At 39.4% G+C, this 19,688-nt stretch overlaps 2 protein-coding genes across 2 annotated transcripts in view; one reads left to right on the top strand and one right to left on the bottom strand.

The window, feature by feature from the left end:
* Positions 1 to 19,688, bottom strand: part of UVRAG (UV radiation resistance associated) — a 359,730-nt gene that overhangs the window by 71,630 nt on the left and 268,412 nt on the right. The window contains 1 exon segment of the mRNA XM_061202856.1: positions 11,567 to 11,645. Coding sequence (XP_061058839.1) covers positions 11,567 to 11,645 — 79 coding nt within the window.
* LOC133099426 (U6 snRNA-associated Sm-like protein LSm4) lies at positions 14,713 to 15,108 on the top strand. Its single transcript, XM_061203079.1, has one exon. The coding sequence runs from the start codon at positions 14,713 to 14,715 to the stop codon at positions 15,106 to 15,108; it is 396 nt and encodes a 131-aa protein (XP_061059062.1).

The raw sequence follows: 19,688 nt of genomic DNA on the forward strand, positions 1-19,688 counted from the left end.
ATCTCAACTATAAAGGAAAAGACAAAAAAGTTTGGAATATCCAGAAGGCACATGTGAATTTTAAAAGACTATTTAAAAAATTCTGTTCTTCTATCTTTTTTGTACTTTAAAAAATTTCTACAATTGGAAAGTATTATTTTTGAAAAGAGTATTTTTTAAAGAAAAATGACATGGTGGTATTAGCATAAGGACAGACATATATATTAACAGAACAGAATTTAGAGTTCAGATATAAATCTTTACACTTAGAGTCAATTAATTTTCAACAAGAGCGCCAAGACAATTCAATGAGTAATGAGTAGTCTTTTCAACAAATTTTTCTGGGCTAAATGGATATCTACATGCAAAAGAATGAAGTTGGACCCCTTCCCTACACTATACAAAAAAAATAAATTCAAGATGGATCACAAACCTAAATGTGCAAGCTAAAACTACACAGAAGAAAACCTAAAAGTACTTGGGCTAAGCTTTCTTAGATATGACACCAAAAGCATAAGCAAGCAAAGAAAATGTAGATAAAACTGGACTTCATCAAAACCAAAAACCTTTGTGTTTCAACAGACACTATCAAGAGAGTGAAAAAGACAACCTGCAGAATGGGAGAAAATATTTGCAAATCATACATCTGAGAAGGGACTTTTGTTTAGATTATATAAAGATCTCTTACAACTCAATAATAAAGAAAAATTACCCAATTTAAAAATGGGCAAAGGGTTTGAACAGGTATTTCTCCAAAGAAGATATACAAATGTCCAATAAGCACATGAAAAGATGCTCAACATCATTAGCCTTTAGGGAAATTCAAATCAAAACCACAATGAGAATACAATGGAGAAAAGACAGCCTCTTCAATAAGTGGTACTGGGAAAACTGGACAGCTACATGTAAAAGAATGAAATTAGAACACTCCCTAACACAAAAATAAACTCAAAATGGATTAAAGACCTAAATGTAAGGCCAGACACTATAAAACTCTTAGAGGAAAACATAGGCAGAACACTCTATGACATAAATCACAGCAAGATCCTTTTTGACCCACCTCTAAGAGAAATGGAAATAAAAACAAAAATAAACAAATGGGACCTAATGAAACTGAAAAGCTTTTGCACAGCAAAGGAAACCATAAACAAGACGAAAAGACAACCCTCAGAATGGGAGAAAATATTTGCAAATGAAGCAACTGACAAAGGATTAATCTCCAAATATACAAGCAGCTCATTCAGCTCAATATCAAAAAAACAAAAAACCCAATCCAAAAATGGGCAGAAGACCTAAATATACACTTCTCCAAAGAAGATACACAGATTGCCAACAAACACATGAAAGGATGCTCAACATCCTAATCATTAGAGAAATGCAAATCAAAACTACAATGAGGTATCACCTCACACCGGTCAGAATGGGCATCATGAAAAAATCTACAAACAATAAATGCTGGAGAGGGTGTGGAGAAAAGGGAACCCTCTTGCACTGTTGGTGGGAATGTAAATTGATACAGCCACTATGGAGAACAGTATGGAGGGTCCTTAAAAAACTAAAAACTAGAACTACCATATGACCCAGCAATCCCACTCCTGGGCATGTACCCTGAGAAAACCATAATTCAAAAAGAGTCATGTACCACAATGTTCACTGCAGCTCTATTTACAATAGCCAGGACATGGAAGCAACCTAAGTGTCCACTGACAGACAGATAAATGGATAAAGAAGATGTGGCACATATATACAATGGAATATTACTCAGCCATAAAAAGAAATGAAATTGAGTTATTTGTAGTGAGATGGATGGACCTAGAGTCTGTCATACAGAGTGAGGTAAGTCAGAAAGAGAAAAATAAATACCGTATGCTAACACATATATATGGAATCTAAAAAAAAAAAAAAAAAAATGGTTCTGAAGAACCTAGGGGCAGGACAGGAATAAAGATGCAGATGTAGAGAATGGACTTGAGGACACGGGGAGAGGGAAGGGTAAGCTGGGACGAAGTGAGAGAGTGGCATGGACATATATACACTACCAAATGTAAAACAGATATCTAGTGGGAAGCAGCCGCATAGCACAGGGAGATCAGCTTGGTGCTTTGTGACCACCTAGATGGGTGGGATAGGGAGGGTGGGAGGGAGATGCAAGAGGGAGGAGATCTGGGGACACATGTGTATGTATAGCTGATTCACTTTGTTATAAAGCAGAAACTAACACACCACTGTAAAGTAATTATACTCCAATAAAGATGTTAAAAACAAACAAAGAACCACAATGAGATACCACTTTACATCTTGTAGGAGGCTATAATAGAAAGGACAGAAATTGGAACTTTGATACATCGATGGTGGGAATGCAAAATGGTGTAACTGCTTTTAGCACACAGTCTGGCAATTCCTCAAAATGTTAAACATAGTTACCATATGGCTCAGCAACTCCACTCACAAGTACTGGGTTGGCCAAAGAGTTCGTTTGGGTTTTTCCGTAACATCTTATGGAAAAACCCGATCGAACTCTTTGGCCAACCCAATATATACCAATATACACCCAAGAGTAATGAAAACATGTCCCCACAGAAAACTTGTATCTATACATTAATGCTCATAGCAGCATTATTCATAATGACCCCAAAGTGTAAACAATCCAATGTCTATCAACTGATGAATGGATGAATGAAATGTGGTATATCCATATACATCTTTGAATTGCCAAAATGATTTGTTAATAAAAAGCAATGATTGATGCATACTACAATATGGATGAACCATAAACCTATGCTAAGGGAAAGAAGCCAGTCACAAAGACCACATATTTTATTCTATTCCATGAAATGTCCAGAATAGAAACAGAAGTGGAATGGTGGCTGCCTAGGGTCGGAAGTCTTAGGGGAACAGGGAGTGACTGCTAATGAGTACAGGGTTTCTTTATGGGCAATGAAAATATTTTAAAGCAGACTGGGGTGATAGTTGCACCACTAGTCGAATATATTTTAAAAAACACTGAATTATACATTTTAAGTGGGTGAATTGTATGGTTTGTGAATTATATCTCAGTAAATTGTTTGTTGTTAAGATATAGGACTTTAAAAAATAGTTTCTACTGTATTATTGGCAATTTTGTAGGCAGCAGGAGGGAATGATGGCATTTTGACTATTAAAATACCCTCGGGGGCTTCCCTGGTGGCGCAGTGGTTGAGAGTCTGCCTGCTAATGCAGGGCACGGGTTCGAGCCCTGGTCTGGGAAGATCCCACGTGCTGCGGAGCAGCTGGGCCCGTGAGCCACAATTACTGAGCCTGCGCGTCTGGAGCCTGTGCTCCGCAACGGGAGAGGCCGCGATAGTGAGAGGCCCGCGCACCGCGATGAAGAGTGGTCCCCGCTTGCCACAACTAGAGAGAGCCCTCGCACAGAAACGAAGACCCAACACAGCCATAAATAAATAAATAAACACTTCAAAAAAGAAAAAAAAAGTAAAAGTCTATTAGTTAAAAAACAAAAAACAAAAAACGAGGTATGCCTGTACCTGTAATTAAAAAAAAAAAAAAAAAAAAAATACCCTCGGAATTTGTATTCTTGATTCCAAAAAGAATTAAGAAAATAAAAATGCATTTTCTCCTCATGTGTCATATATATTGAACTGTATGTTAAAGAAATAGACATGAATTTAAGCTGCTGGGTGTAAACTGGCATTGATTCCTTCTAAATAGCTGTGCACTGTGGGCCCCATGAGTAGTCAAGTTTTACAGAAAGACCATGTCCCTGGCAGAACAGAAGTTTCCAACTGTTTTTGGAAGGAGAAGCTACTGTTACTTTCTATGAAGTCTTAAAGTAAATTGAGAAAAAAGAGAGGTAATAGAGTAAAAATAAGAGAGGTCATGAAATCTCCAGGATCTAATCCTAGTTCTACTTAATTCCTGATCTCAGGGGTCTCATATGTAAAAAGGCAGATGTCTGTGCCTTATCCACCTCATAGGATTGTAATAAGGCCCACATTAAAAACGAAAAAAAGAAGAAGAAACAAAGTGGGATATAGCTGGATCTGACCTCAGAAGATTTGATCTTGAATTGTTTGTCATTTAATAGCTTTGTCATCCTCGAGAAGTTAGCATAGCAGCAACTCAATCTCTTAACTAACGATAGACCTGGTCAACGTACTTCACAAGGTATGAAATGAGATACAGAAGTGTAAGTATACCAAAAACCATTAAGTTCAATACAAATTTAAATCATCATTAATATTTGTAAACTACACCCTCAAAGTATTACTCTTAAGTCCCTGAACTTTCAAGAAAGGAGAGAAGCCTGGCTCAAGAAAACTCAAAAGCAATACGGCAGAATCCACTGATAGCTGCTGGCCTGATGATTTGTATTGCACAGTACTACCAGAATTCAAATTTGTAGGTCTCTTATATAATGTTTCCACATTTGGGGAACTGACACATGTGTCTTGGTTTATCAGACTATGAGCAACTGAGGTGTTTTATAGGAAAGCTGGGTGACTACATTCTCTAAGACGGTGGTTCTCAAACTTTTTGGTCTCAAGATCCCTTTATTCTCTTAAAATTGAGGACCCCAAAAAGCTTTTGTTTATGTAGGGCATATACAAATATGAAACTGAAAAAGCTTTTAAGTATTTATTAATTCACTTTAAAATAATAATAGAAATCTATTACTTGTTAATATAAATAACATTTTTAATGAAAAACAAGCATATTTTCAAAAAAAGAAATTTAGTGAGATGAGCGACATTGTTTTACATTTTTGCAAGTCTCTTTTGCAATGCCTGCCTTTATAGAAGACAGCTGGATTCTCATATATTCTTCTTCATTCATTTTGTTACCACATGTTGTTTCATGAGAAAATGTAATTGGGAAAGAAAGGAGTATTTTAATAGCCTTTTTCAGATAATTGTAGATATTCTTCCCTGATACTACCTCCATACTTAACAAGTAGTAGCTTCTTAAAGGTTAGTAGCAATGTAGAATCTGAAGCCATTTCAATATATTTTTTACAGCTGTTACATTAAAATCCATTGGGGTGGGCTTCCCTGGTGGTGTTGTGGTTAAGAATCCGCCTGCCAATGCAGGGGACACAGGTTCGAGCCCTGGTCTGGGAAGATCCCACATGCGGCAGAGCAACTAAGCCCATGCACCACAACTACTGAGCCTGCACTCTAGAGCCTGCAAGCCACAACTACTGAAGCCCGCGCGCCTAGAGCCCGCACTCCCAACAAGAGAAGCCACCGCAATGAGAAGCCTGCGCACCGCAACGAAGAGTAGCCCTGACTCGCCGCAACTAGAGAGAGCCTGTGTGCAGCAATGAAGACCCAATGCAGCCAAAAGTAAAAATAAGTAAAATAAAATAAATTTATATATATTAAAAAAAATCCATTGGGGTTTTTGCACTTTGAAGAGATCTTTAGCTGTACATGACTTCATAGCAGCATACATTGGTCATTTTGAAAATACTGGCTCACTGAGTTATATACATTTTAAATGCTGACACATTCATTATAAAATATTTTAATCTCATTTGTTAAATTTCACTACCAACTTCATCAAAAACACCTTTAAGAAATGGGAAGCTCTGGTGGCGCAGTGGTTGAGGGTCTGCCTGCCAATGCAGGGGACATGGGTTTGAGCCCTGGTCTGGGAGGATCCCACATGCCGCGGAGCGGCTGGGCCCGTGAGCCACAATTGCTGAGCCTGCGCGTCTGGAGCCTGTGCTCTGCAACAAGAGAGGCCGCGACAGTGAGAGGCCCGCGCACCGTGATGAAGAGTGGCCCCCGCTTGCCGCAACTAGAGAAAGCCCTCGCACAGAAACAAAGACCCAACACAAGCCATAAATAAAGAAACAAATAAATAAAAAAAATTAAAAAAAAAAAAAAAAGAAATGGGAAGCTGTCAAGGTCATGGTGGCAAATGCAAGTTTTCCGACATACTACTGATACTGTCATTCAAAATCTTGAATCTCATCATCAGTTGATTTCCTTTAAGAGGCTCACTTCATTCATTTTTGAAAAAAATGTCTGCCAAATACCTAACTCTGTATACTTGGCTGTGTGTTAGTCAATCTTTCAAGATGTTGCTCCATGAAAAATATCAGCTGGTTTAGTTAGCAACTCAATTGCACAAGTGCTTTATGCCTATTTCCCTTTCCATCATACAGAATATTAAAAAAATATGTAGTCAAGGGTCAACATTTAATATAATTAATAACTTTTACTGCTTCATCGAGGACATTCTTTTTTTTTTTTTTTTTTTTTTGCTGCGTTGGGTCTTCGCTGCTGCACGTGGTCTTTCTCTAGTTGCGGTGAGCAGGGGCTACTCTTCATTGTGGTGTAGTTCAGTAGTTGCAGTGTGTGGGCTCTGTAGTTGCGGCACGCGGGCTCAGTAGTTGTGGCTCATGGGGTCTAGAGGGCAGGCTCAGTAGTTGTGGTGCACAGGCTTAGTTGCTCTGCGGCATGTGGGATCTTCCCGGACCAGGGATCGAACCCGTGTCTCCTGCATTGGCAGGCGGATTCTTAACCACTGCGCCACCAGGGAAGTCCCAAGGACATTCTTAAGTTAAACTAGTTTTTGCCTTTTTGTTTTGTTTTGAAACTATGAGTTTGCTGAAAGTGCCCCTTTTTCTATCTTAGGTCAACAAACTCATGTTCTGAAACCAATTTCCTTTCCCTCTCCCTAAGACTTTACTCCTTCAAGTATCCCTTCTTTACCTTGTATTAGCAATTGCTCTCTTCATTTGATGACTCTCATCAGCATATAAACATGCCCTGATATTTCCCATCTTAAAAAATAAAACACACCAAAAAGGTTCCACATCCCCACAAAACAAATAAAAAACAAAAAACAAAACAAAAAAACCCAAAAGACCTCCCTTAAACCTACAGTCTTTTCCAGTTATGAACCCACATGTCTATCTCACTGCACAAAAAACACCTCAGAAGGGTTGTCTATAATCAATGGCACTTCCTCACTTCCTATTCACTCTTCAACACACCTGCTGCTCTACTGAAACTGCTCGTTAATGACTTCCATGTTCCCAAGTCCACTGGATACTTCATCTGACAGAAGGAGTTCACATGCTTAGTTGATTACTCTTTCCTTCCAGAAATTTACTTCTCTTAGTTTCCAAATTATTACTTTCTCCTGGTTTTCTCTCTACCCAACTGGCCATTCCTCACAGTCTTTGCTGGTTCGTCCTCCTCTATCCAACACCTAAACGTGATTTCCCAGGGCTAAATCCCACAGCATGTTTCTGTCTGCATCTGTCTCTCTCTGCTCTGGCTAGCTCTGCACTCTCTTCCTGGTTGATCGCACCTGGTTCCATGGATTTAAACATCATCTTCATATTGATGACTACCAAATTTGTACCTCTAGTAACTGACCTCCCACCCTGAGTTCCAGACCCATATATTCTGTTGCTTACTTGACGACTCTGCTTTGGATTTCTAAAAGGCAACTCAAGCTTAACATTTCGAAAGCAGAACTTTTGGTTCTCCCAACCCCCGTCTCTTGGACCCTTCCCCATCTCAATAAACAGCATTTTCATACATCCAGTTGCTCATACGCAAAACCTAGGAGTCATTCTTGATTACTCCTTTTCCTCCATCTCCCACATTCAATCCATTAGTTCATCTCCCATAATATACTGCAACATATAACATTAGTTTCAGGTATACAACATAATGATTCAATGTATGTATATATTGCGAAATATTCACCACGATAAGTCAACATCCATCACCACACATAGTTACAAACTTTTTTTTTTTCTCGTGGTGAAAACTGTTAAGATATACACTCTCAGCAACTTTTGAATATACAATACGGTATTAACTGTAGTCAACATGCTGTACATTATATCTCCAGGACTTACTTATTTTATAACTGTAAGTTGGTAGCTTTTGACAACCTTCATCCATTTCTACCACCCTCTACCCCCACCTGTGATAACCACCAATGTGTTCTTTTTATCTATGAGTTTGGGGTTTTTTTTTAATTTAGATTCCACATGAGTGAGATCATATGGTATTTAATTCACTTAGCATAATGCCCTCAAGGTCCATCCACATGTTGTTGCAAATGCCAGGATTTCCTTCTCTTCATGGCTGAATAATATTCTACTGTGTGTGTGTGTGTACACACACGTACACACACCACATTTTCTTTATCTATTCATCCATTGATGGACACTTAGGTTATTTCCATGTCTTGGCTATTTTAAATAATGCTGCAATAAACAAGGGGGGGTACAGGTATCTTTTCAAGTTAGTGTTTTCGTTTCCTTTGGACAAATACCCCAAAGTGGATATGCTGGATCAAATGCTGCCCTTTTCACTTTGCAGGGTGATGATGAGGGTCACATGGATATATATGTATATATATATCATAAACTATAAAGCTTTCCACAAACATAAGGTAAAAGTATTATAATTTTTGATTTACTACTTTTTATGCTCTAGGAACTAAAAGCAAACTACTGTGCTATACACAAATACTAATATAATGTCCTTATAAACTTACTGACAATTATGGCAGGAGTTGGTTTCTTAAATCAACATTAATTACACTGTACCTGAATTTTACCAGGCCCATTCCTATAGTGCTGCAGGCTGTCCAACAGGGAAGACTATTTCCAGCCAAAGGGGCTGGCACTTGAAAAATATTAGTAAATGGTGCTAAGAACAAGGCATTTTGCTTTATTCACTTTCAATACCCAACCCAGCACACACACCCCTTTGGACAGTAGTGACAGGAAGAGGGCAAGCAGACCTTACCAACCCTCTCAGCTCTTCAAACAACACTTGAGGATTTCTACTTGAAGGCCTGTCTTTCTAAGCTTGTGCTATCAAAACTTGAGCTGGACCGATCCCAAATACTGAAGTAACAAATATTACTAAATTCTGTCATTTCCTCTACCAAAAAAGTGATTTTACTACTATTTCTGGCTGTGATGAAAGGTCCTATTGACTATTCAAATCCTCAACCAAGTTATGGATGCAGTATTAAATGACTTCACTCCTTTTTCTCTGGCACTTTAACACATGCCAATGCTTTCATCCACCTCCACTAACGTGGCTTGTAAATTACTGAGGTGGGACCATTTTAATAGTATGATTTGTTCACATCTCTAGAGTCTAAATGGGACTGACTGAGAAGACAAACTCCCCTTTGACAACATGTATTGGTATATATGTATATAAAAATAAACCTTCACAAGTTAGAAATATCTTATTAATATAATACCTGGTTAGGAGCCATAATAATTAATGGTTCTTTGATTTGTTATAAGTTGAAATGTAAGAAAGTGATGGTAGTAAGGCTAAAGACAAAATGGAGTTAAAGTGAAAAAAGTTGAAGGTCACAAATTTGCTAAAAGTTTCTTTCTAAATGCTCAGAAGAGGCTTTCTGAATGAACCCTGAAACCTAAGAAAGTCTGTTTATAAGAAGTTTATTGTCATCTCCTTTTAAAACTGCCATCACAGTGATGAAAAAACACTAGAGAGCAAGATACTTGCTCCCTATGGAGTTAGAGTGGTTAACCCATTAAACACACACACAAATGTAATCTCTCAATTTCAAACAGTATAAAGTTGCAGAGGATACAAAATTACTAGAAGTAATCCATTTTTTAAACAGATGAATAAAACTAGTTCCGCATACTCGTGGCCTTGGTTCAGTTAAGAATAAAATCAGAAGCTACCTGGGAAGTATTCTAAAATGAGGACCAGACAGGTGCTAGAGCTGAGTCTGATGTGAAGGGCTGGCTGTCCCAAATTTTCCACTGCACATAGTCAGTCTCCCTGTTGGTCTTGTTCTCAAAGCAAGCTGGGCTATTCTTAGCACCCCTTTATACCATACTTTGCCATTCCTATTGGGCCCTGAGAAGAAAGAATTAAGTGTGTGTGCGTGCGCACGTGTGTGTTTGAAGCTGGGATTTATGAGGAAATCCAGGGATTTCAGCCCTAGCCTTAATTAGGAGTACGTTTCACCTGGAAACGTCCAACAGACTTCTGATCTTAGGCCTTATGTGTTTAAAGCAAGAAACAGAAAATAGGGCAAAGAGAGAAGAATCTCTGAACTCGGATCAGAACTTAGTTCTACTAAATGAGGCCAACCTTCCTGACATCCTGACTCCCAGACTCTGGACCCCAATTTCCAGGTGCTCTTTTCCACCTTGGCTGACTTCACTGGAGGTACTCTCTGATTTACTTAGACCACTTCTCCCTTAATGTATCCTTAGTCTGGCCCCTTCTTGACCATTTCTGTCTAAGTACTACCTTTTCTATGGTATGACATCTGTGATCAGTAATGTGAGCTAGGTAGCCTTGAAATTAAGGTCCTGTTTCCTAGACTGAGATACTCTTCTGCCAAAAATGGAGGGATGGAAAGCATCAGTTGTGGGAAGAATGGCACATGGAAAGATGAGTCATGGGCCAGAGGCTGTGAGCAAGCCTGCTTGCCTGGAATGAAGAACATGAGCTGGATGGCAGTAACAATAAAAACAGTATGAGTGTGAGGTTATAAGCAAATGATTAATCGAGGACTGCAAACTAGAAATTTGATCAGTATCAGAAAAGTATAAGAGTCTTAATAAAAACCAATTTTTAAAAAAACATTAAACTGAGATTAGATGAGGGGAAGAAAGGCAAAGATGACACCATATGGAGGAATTATTCTAGATCCATCAGAAATGAATATGGGAATTGTTCAGTGAGTCTTCAGAATCATACGGCTAAAAGGCAACTCAGGCTCATAAAAACAAAAGCATCACAAACCTTATTGCTTCTATAAAAAGGAAAGGTCTGAGGATACAGCTGATAATGTCACTAAATAACAGCCAAACAGTGGGATCTCATCCATGTGATATTCCAATTGGAAGGATGTCCAAATAAAAACAAGGCGCTGAAGCTGATCTTCCTTTACAACTAGAAAATTTATGGCATGTCCACCTCTTGAAGTAGAGCCAAGTGAGCTAAGGAAATGCTATATATTTCTTTCAGGAAAATGCAAACCCAAGCATCTGATAGCCTTTCTACGGCATGTGGAAAGGCATTAAGTGAGATACGAACTGGTGTGATGTTGGGAGAGCCACAAAAATCCAAGCTGGGTTGGAACGACCATGTGCTTGGTCTTTTCTTTGGGGCCCTGGATAATAGATGAGGAGACTATAAGGGACTTGCCAAAGTCAGTAAACCTTTACTCCGTAAACAACTCCCAATGCAAAATTAGCCCCCAGAAGTGGTCTGAGAAGAAAGCTGTGTGAGAAGAAAGCTATTACCAGTCAAGCTGTAGAGGCAAGAGGTTATAAAGCCCACACATTGAAGGACAGTCTACTAGCAGGTAACAATTCAGTAAATGGTTTCTGAGTTTAGCAGGAGGATTGCAATTTGTACACATTGCTTCTTTGTGGCATTTATAATGGCACAGAAAAGGACTGTGGCCAAAAAAGAACTTTGCATTATCACTGTAACTAGTTAAATAGGAGTCAACTGTAGTACTTATTCATAAAGAGGGTTAGAGATCCAAGGAAGCAGGCTGCATGTGGGAAGTAGGAGGGGAGTAAAGAGGAGTTACTTACCTGTGCTATATTTTTGTTCAGAAGATAGACACCGTAATCAAACTGCAACTTCTCCCCTCCTTTTGGGTATAATGGAAACCTAAAAAAGGTAAAGTAGGGTCAGAAGTTTTCAAAAACTTGAGTAAAACAACCTCCAAGTTGTTGACAAAGGCAGAAGTTTCCTGGATACAGCATAAACATCTGAAGACTTGGACTAAGTCACTTATATAGTCATTGTAACCTATTATCTTAATATCTTCATAACATTAGTCAAATCAGAATGATGGCTGCTTTGTTTCAAAGAAAAAATTGAATAGGTCATGCAATAAGGGACAAATATATAAGAAAGTGACCCACTATCCTCAAGGAGTTGAGGCCACTATGTCTCACATTTATATATCATAAACCTACCACCCTGAGATTAAGATCCTAGAATTTTTTTTCCTCTAATACTTTGGACCTGACATCTCAACTTCTACTAAAAGGGACAGAAAGATTAAGAAAAATATCAGACGTGAAAGCGGTATCTAAGGTTTCTGTTGCTTCTGAGGTGGCTAGTCAAATCAACAGCACCAATGAGCAAAATTTCATCAAAAATTCATTCACATTCACAGGGGTGGCTATTTGGATGTTACTTCTCCAAGGCAAAGTACTCATGCCATAGAGTTCTCATAAGACTTTCCATTTTAACCTGATTCACTGAAGCAACAAAGGCATGAGATCTGTAGCTCTTTTTAAAAGTGATGAGTTATTTTAGGGAATAAGTTTCCTTCACTATTTCCCTTTTCTTACTCCTGCAAATGAAGAAGAAAAGGTTAGAGTATATCTATGTTCTAGTCATATTTTCCCCTGATTCTCAAGACCAAGCATACATTTTGGCCTCTGTAACAGATTTCTCTACAAACAGATCAATCACAACTTAGACAGGGTCCAGAAGAAACTTTACTTTCCTTAGTTTTGCAATATATGACTATTCTTAAGAATAACATAACCTTACAAAAATAAATGGTAGGTGACAATTACTGGATATTCTTAATTTCAACTGTGTTTTAATTGTCTGAGGAAAAGATACATTCCATAATGCTTGGAGGATACTGTTTTCTAGGGAAAATGAAAGAAAGGAAACAATTTAAAGCTTTATATTAAATTCTTGAGTTGCTGATTACATAATGTCCAAAAGGTAAATTTGTCGTACTGTAAAATTACAGGAACTGGGGAGCGAGCAAGGTCATGATCTGTCTGTATTCTCGACAGCGGAACACCAAATGCTTCATACACCCATCAAGAAGATATAGCTTTGTATTTAATTGAAGCTATAAAAAATAAACTAGGACATACGGTTTGGCCCTAAATTGAGATGCATTAAAAATGACAGCAAAGCAAATTCGGGATAAGCAAAGTGTAACACACCAGGCTTTTACAGGGTATCTGGGAATCATTCAAACTTGTATGGGGTAGCCTGCAAAGAAACTACCTAACTGAAAGGATATATCAACAAAGGGGCAATTATGAAGAAATTTACTAGAGTCCTAAAGCTCTATGCTGTATAGTTGTTATACTATAAACCATTACATGTAGACTATCTGCATAGCTCTCCAAACTCACAAATATCTCCACTTCCAAGTTATAAATGCAGAAACTGTTTCAAATGTTGGAAAAGTAAACTGAAATAAGCATACATTGAAAACCAAGCCTCTGAATCCTGAAGAATGGATCTTACAACATTGACTTTATCACTTCACTGGGACTTCTTTATAGAAAGAAAGAGCCCCAAGGTGTGTATGTACCATTAAAACAAATCTAAAGAGCGATTAGAACCAAAGGTTCAAATAGGGAAACTTTAAGACAGATCAAATATTAGGACAGAGTTCACATCTTATATTGCTTTCAAATTCTTAAGGGGCCATGTCAAGTTGAACAGTATAATAGCTTCTAACCATTACACAGTCATCTTACTCTGCGAAAGTACATGGATTTATAGATCTATTAAGCAATCTAGAAAAATGAAATCCATCTAAAAGGGTAAAAGCTATTACCATCAGGACATAAGATACAAATCAAAGGCATCTTAATTCAATATACATAGAGAATCTCATTAGCAAACTGCAGAAGGTTTAGATAAGAATGTGGTCATTCAAGTACAACCAGAAAAATATCCTTAGCACCATAAATAGAATTAATTTAAGGGAGTATTAGATAACTAGAGGGATAACTATACATTTCCTATTATTATACTTTTACAGAAAATGCAATTGAAATGAGCAATGTTAAATTCTTTTCCAAATTGAATTATATTTCCAAGTTGTTTGAAAAATTCACTGACTCTACCTGGTAAAAGTAAATGAATTAGAAAGCAATAAATAGATTATGTGTGAAGATGGTTTGGAGCTCTTTAGTACCTAGTAATTTCCGTGTGATTAAAGAATTATGACATGAGTACCAAAAAGCCAATGTGATCCCAGGCTGCATTAACAGAAAGAGAGCAGATAACCAGGGAACGTGCTAGTGCCAACTGTCAATACTTAGTACTGGGTCAGATGATACTGACAGATCTATGTTTAGTTCTGGGAGTTAATATTTCTTTTTACAAGCATACAGATAAATAACTGGAACCTTTCTTATAGGTTATGTTTCTTATAGGTTTTGTAATAATCTCATTTGACTATAAAAAGCATGCAGTGAAGCAGAGTGGTCCAGTGCTTTTGTTATTTAAAAGAAACTAACTTGCCTTGGTCACCTACTTAGTGGAAAAGATATGACACCTCAGCATTAGGTCTTCAGTTATATACTCAGTATTCTTTCTATTGTCACTGGGTCCTTTAGAGAAGAACACCCAGGATGATTAGAAGAATGGGAGCCATAGTTTTGAGAGAAATGGTTGACGGAACCACAGGTGTTTAGCCTGGAGGGCAGAAGTCTCATGGACAACAAATGAAGGACTTTCAGAGAGAAAAAAAGCTGGTTTTGTTCTCATGGCTTCAAGCAGGAAAACCCAAAGTTGATGGCAAAAAGTTACAGGAAAGTTGATGTCACCACAGAATTAGTCAAAATCCAAAAGATCTTGAGTAGAGGAAGCTAAGCAGAGGTCGGTCAACCAATAATAAACATGCGGTGAGCTGCGGCGGCTGTGGTGGAAGTGGCCGGGGAGCCCGGTCCCCGAAGGCACCATGCTTCACTTGTGGCTGCTGAAAACGGCTCAGAATCACCCACTGTTGGTGGAGCTCAAAAACGGGGAGACGTACAATGGGCATCTGGTGAGCTGCGACAACTGGATGAACATCAACTTGCGTGAGGTGATCAGCAAGTCCAGGGACAGGGACAAATTCTGGCTGATGCCCGAGTGCTACATCCGTGGCAGCACCATCAAGTACCTGCACATCCCCGATGAGATCACCGACACGGTCAAGGAGGAGGTGGTGGCCAAGGGCCGTGGCCGTGGGGGCCTGCAGCGGCAGAAGCAACAGAAGGGCCATGGCACGGGGGGTGCCGGGCGAGGAGGGATCCCAGGGACCAGCAGAGATCAGCCAGAAAGGAGGCCGGGCAGAGAGGCGGGCAAACAGTGAGCCGCCCCTCTGTTCCCCAGAGACTGAGCCGCAACCACCGAGCATCTGCTCCCACCCCTGAGGCCGCTTTTCTACGCTCCAGTTTATGAGTCTGTTCAGAACAAAACAAAGAGGCAGGTGTCCGGGAAGGACCCCCTGCCTGTCATCTGCGATCCTCCTCCTTTTTTGTTAGCCAGGAGTTCTACAGTTGGAAATGTTATTCTGTGCTTCTGGTTTTGTGAAGTCGCAGCAGACTTGATTCCTGGAAGATTCTGTATGTAATGCATCTTTAAAGGCCTCACTCTTGTTTTAAGGTCAGGCATTTTCCAAACAGGTCTGTTTTGCATTTTGTGTTAGATCCCTGTGTGATGAACAGAGGGGAGGTTTTTATTTTAAGCTGTTTGCACTGAGACTGACAGCCTGGAGAATTTCCTGAAACACGGACCCCAAAATTGCCTTTTCAAAATGAATCCAGATGAACCTTTGCCTCAGAAGCTGTTCTGGGGGACAACACTGGGCCCCGTCCCATCACTTCCTCTCTCCCTCTTTGTGTGACAAAAAACAAAAAACAAAACAAAACAAAAAAATGAAAAACTACAACTGTGAAAACAAAAACAAAAAAACCCCATGCATTCAGGGGTCTAGTGGGCTGAATGGTGGTCCCCCCGAAACATATGTCCATATCTGGAAACCCAGAACCTGTGAATGCAACATTATTTGGGAAAAGGGTAAGAATCTTGAGATTAGAATATCCTTGAATATCCGGTTGGGCCCTAACTCCAGTTAAGTGTCCTTATAAGGACACAGAGGAGAGACACAGAGAAGAGGAGAAGGTCACCTGAAGATGGAAGCAGAGATTCGAGTTACACAGCCACAAGCCAAGGAATGCCTGAAGCCAGCAGAAGCTGGAAACGGCAAGAAAAGAATCTCCCCTAGAGCTTTCGGTGCCCTGCTGACACCTTGATTTTGGACTTCTGGCCTCCAGACTATGAGAGAATAAATTTCTGCTCCTTTAAGTCACCAAGTCTGTGGTAATTTGTTACAGCAGCCCTAGAGCCTAACAGGGGGGGAATCAAACACTGGATGGCCCATTGGACTCGATGAGGTATAATATATCATCCGTCTCCAAGATTCTGTAATTCTGAATATGTCAAAATAAATATATTGACTATAACTTCATATTTCCTTCAGGAACCAAGAAAATATTTCAAGATTATAATGCCAAAGGGTCACGATGATAGGCATCAGCTAAGGCTGCAAAGTAGACCTACTGAAGTGCTAGCAAATGAAATGTGAGAAAAAGAGATTCATATGTATGGTCTGAAAGTAGGAAAAGTTTTAAAATTAAATTTATATATATATAAATATTATATATAATACATATTCAAATTACTTCACATGTGTGTATGTATATATGAAGGATATGCCACAATCAATTTGGAATAAAATTGTAAAAGAAATTTATTTTGAACCTTTCTTATTTTCAAAAGATACAATTATCATAAGCCCTTCCCTCTCCACCCCAAACCAGACATTTTTTAAAAGGACTCCACATTGGTTCGTTTCTTGCCTTCACCTTCGGAGCCCCACATCCACATCTGGTTCTTTGATGGCTCAGCTGGGGATGAGGATATGGCTATAGTTAATTCAAAGTTTTTATTATGCATATTAAGATCACTTCTGCTCATTGTGTTTGTAGAAAATGTGACAACACATCCTCAATAAGTTCTGAGGCCATGAGTTTACTTCAAACTCAACTTACTTTCTCCTGTGTAGATTAGTCTTCTCCCACAACTTTTATCAGTTACTCAGGCTTAGAGTGGCATTCAATTTTCACCCTTCTTTGCATTTTATATATGCAGTGATCCACCAGGTCGACAAGCCATTTTCCCTGTGAAACATTCTCAGCTCTCCGTTCCCATCGCCACTCTAGAAAGTTCTTTGTTGTTGTGTGGACTGTGGATGTTTAGCAGCATTCCTGTCCTCTACTCACTAGAAGGTAGTATCATTATTCTCCTTCTTAAGTAAGACTTTTTATCATGTCACTTAGCAGCCCTGCTTCCTAACCAGTTATTGTTTTAAATTTCAACTTCTCTGCCTAGCTTTCAAGGCCTTAGTGATCTGAACTGTCAGAGTTATCTGCAACCTTATTCTGTTCAAGTGGTTTTCTCAGTCTCATGAACACACCAAGCTCATTTCTCTCTGCCTTTGCACACTTCCTGAAAATGCCCATGTCTCTCTTTCCTTCCACCTGGCAGAGTAAAAGAGACTACTATGTTTTACCTTGTCATGACTAAAAAAAGAAAAACTCACATTTTTCTGCTGAGCTGTATAATAACACTAAAGCTTTATCTATAATTCATTCCAAGTTGATGAGGATGCAGTAAAACTGTAAGGCAGGCCAGGCCAGAGGCACACAAGATAAGAAATGGCTGGAGCAGCATGAGGGAAAAGGAAGAGGAGATAAAGTCAGCAAGGTAATGGGTCCAGATCATGCAAGGTCTAGTAGGTCAGAGTAAGGACTTTGGTTTTTACTCTGAACGAGAGGGGAAGCTCTGGAGGGTTCTGAAAAGATGAGAGACACAGATGCTTTGGCTTCTCTGAGAGAACAAACTGCAGGGGAGGAAGAAAGGAAACATGGAGAGGCTACTGCAAAGACCCAGCCAAGAAAAGAGGGTGGTATAAACCAGGATGGTAGCTGTGAAAGTGGTGAGGAGTAAATGAATTCCCGTATTCTGAAGATAGAGCCAAATGACTTGTTGAAACATCTTATATGAGGTGTGAGAGGCAGAGGAGTCAAGGATAACTTCAAAGTTTTGGGCCTAAGCAACTGATAAGATGAGGTTGTCATCTTAATTTGATAAAAGTACAGGCGACATTAAAATAGACAGCTAGGGGGTGGGGTGAGGAACAGAGTATGAGTGCTCAGTGCTAGAAGATTGGGCTGGAGAGGTCAGCAGGGACCAGACTGCACAGGGTCCTGTAAACCACAAGACATCTAGACTATATCCTTAAGGACAATGGGAGGATAATCAGAGATTTCTTAAGCACGAGAGTGACAGAATTGGGGTTTATATTTCTTAAAGACCACTCTGACCACAGTGCAGTAAATAAAGGGGAACAAGACCTGGTTACGAGGCTGTTGCAATGGTTCAGACCAGAATGGTGATGGTTTTGATTAGGGTTCCAGTAGTGAAGAACATATGTGAATAGATTTGAGCTATGATTTGTAGGTAGAGTGCAAGACTCTGTGATAGACAGTTGTGACAGTGGTGAAGACAGAGGGGTCAAAGATGACCCTTCGGTTTCCTGATTGAGTAACTAGGTAGATGGTGGTGTCTATGAACTGAGATAGGGAATGCTGAGGAGGAGCAGGTGTATATACTTTACATGTATATAATATAGATAATATATTTTACATAAAATATTCTTATACATAAAGTTAAGAGAACTTTGGGGTAAAAATATCAAGAATTACAAAACCTTAAAGGGAAGCTGAAACCCAGGTGTGAATGAGATGGCCTAAAAAAAATCATAAAGAAGAGGGTTGTTTCAGAGCCTTAAGAATATCAAGAGATGGGGAAATGAAAAGGGGCCTAAGAAGGACTGCTCAGAAAGATTTGAGGAAAACCAAGTGTCTCACCAGAAAGGCACAGAGAAAGTGTTAATTTAAGAAGGAAGATATCATTAGTAGTGAAATGCTGCTGACAGTTCAAGCAACGGAGACATGAAGACATGTCTATTGGATGTAATTACATGAATTCATTGGTAGGTAGCTTTGGTAATATGGTAAACACAAGTTTAAATGAAGCAGTGGGAGATGAAGGAAGACTGGTGTGAGTTCAGGAGTGACGAGGTGAGGAAAGGGAGATGGTGTGAAGTTTGCCACAAAGAGAAGAGAGCTCAGTAACATGGTGAAGCATAGTGGGATGCCCTGAGAAGGTGAGAGGGAACAGGGTCTCCATCCTACAGGTGGTGAGAGCACAGGAGAAGGATTTGCCTCGGATGGCAGGTGTGCCAAGTCTCCCATTATAACAGGAAGGATGAAAGAAACTGATCACTATGGAAACAGTTTATTCACTCAACAATTCTTCACTGAACTCACACTGTGTGCCAGGTATGGTGCTAGGTGGTGGGGATACAAGGGTGAGCAAACACAGACAATGGAGTTTAAAGTCCAGTGGAGCAGACAGACATTGCTCACATAATCGCACCAACAAATACATAATTTATAAATTAAGTACTCTGAAGGAAAGGAACACTATTCCAGAAAAGAGGTGGACAAAAAGACTGAGAGAGTCAGGGAAGACTTCTGAGATAAAGTGACATTTTAGCTGAGACCTCAAAGATGAGTAGGGGACTTCCCTGGTGGTCCAGTGGTTAAGACTCCGTGCTCCCAATGCAGGGGGCCCGGGTTTGATCCCTGGTCGGGGAACTAGATCCCGCATGCCGCAACTAAAAGAGCCCGCATGCCACAACTAAGACCCAGCGCAGACAAATAAATAAATAAATAAATATTTAAAAAAAAAAAAAAAAAAAAAAAAAGATGAGTAGGAGCTAAGGGAAGGAATGTTCCAACTAAAGGAAGCAGCGTATGTAAA

Source organism: Eubalaena glacialis, chromosome 10, assembly GCF_028564815.1.
Source record: "Eubalaena glacialis isolate mEubGla1 chromosome 10, mEubGla1.1.hap2.+ XY, whole genome shotgun sequence".
In the NCBI taxonomy this organism is placed as follows: domain Eukaryota; kingdom Metazoa; phylum Chordata; class Mammalia; order Artiodactyla; family Balaenidae; genus Eubalaena; species Eubalaena glacialis.

Bases quoted from the DNA above. Each gene is read 5' to 3' on its own strand.
- LOC133099426 (XM_061203079.1), top strand. From the start codon at position 14,713: ATGCTTCACTTGTGGCTGCTGAAAACGGCTCAGAATCACCCACTGTTG.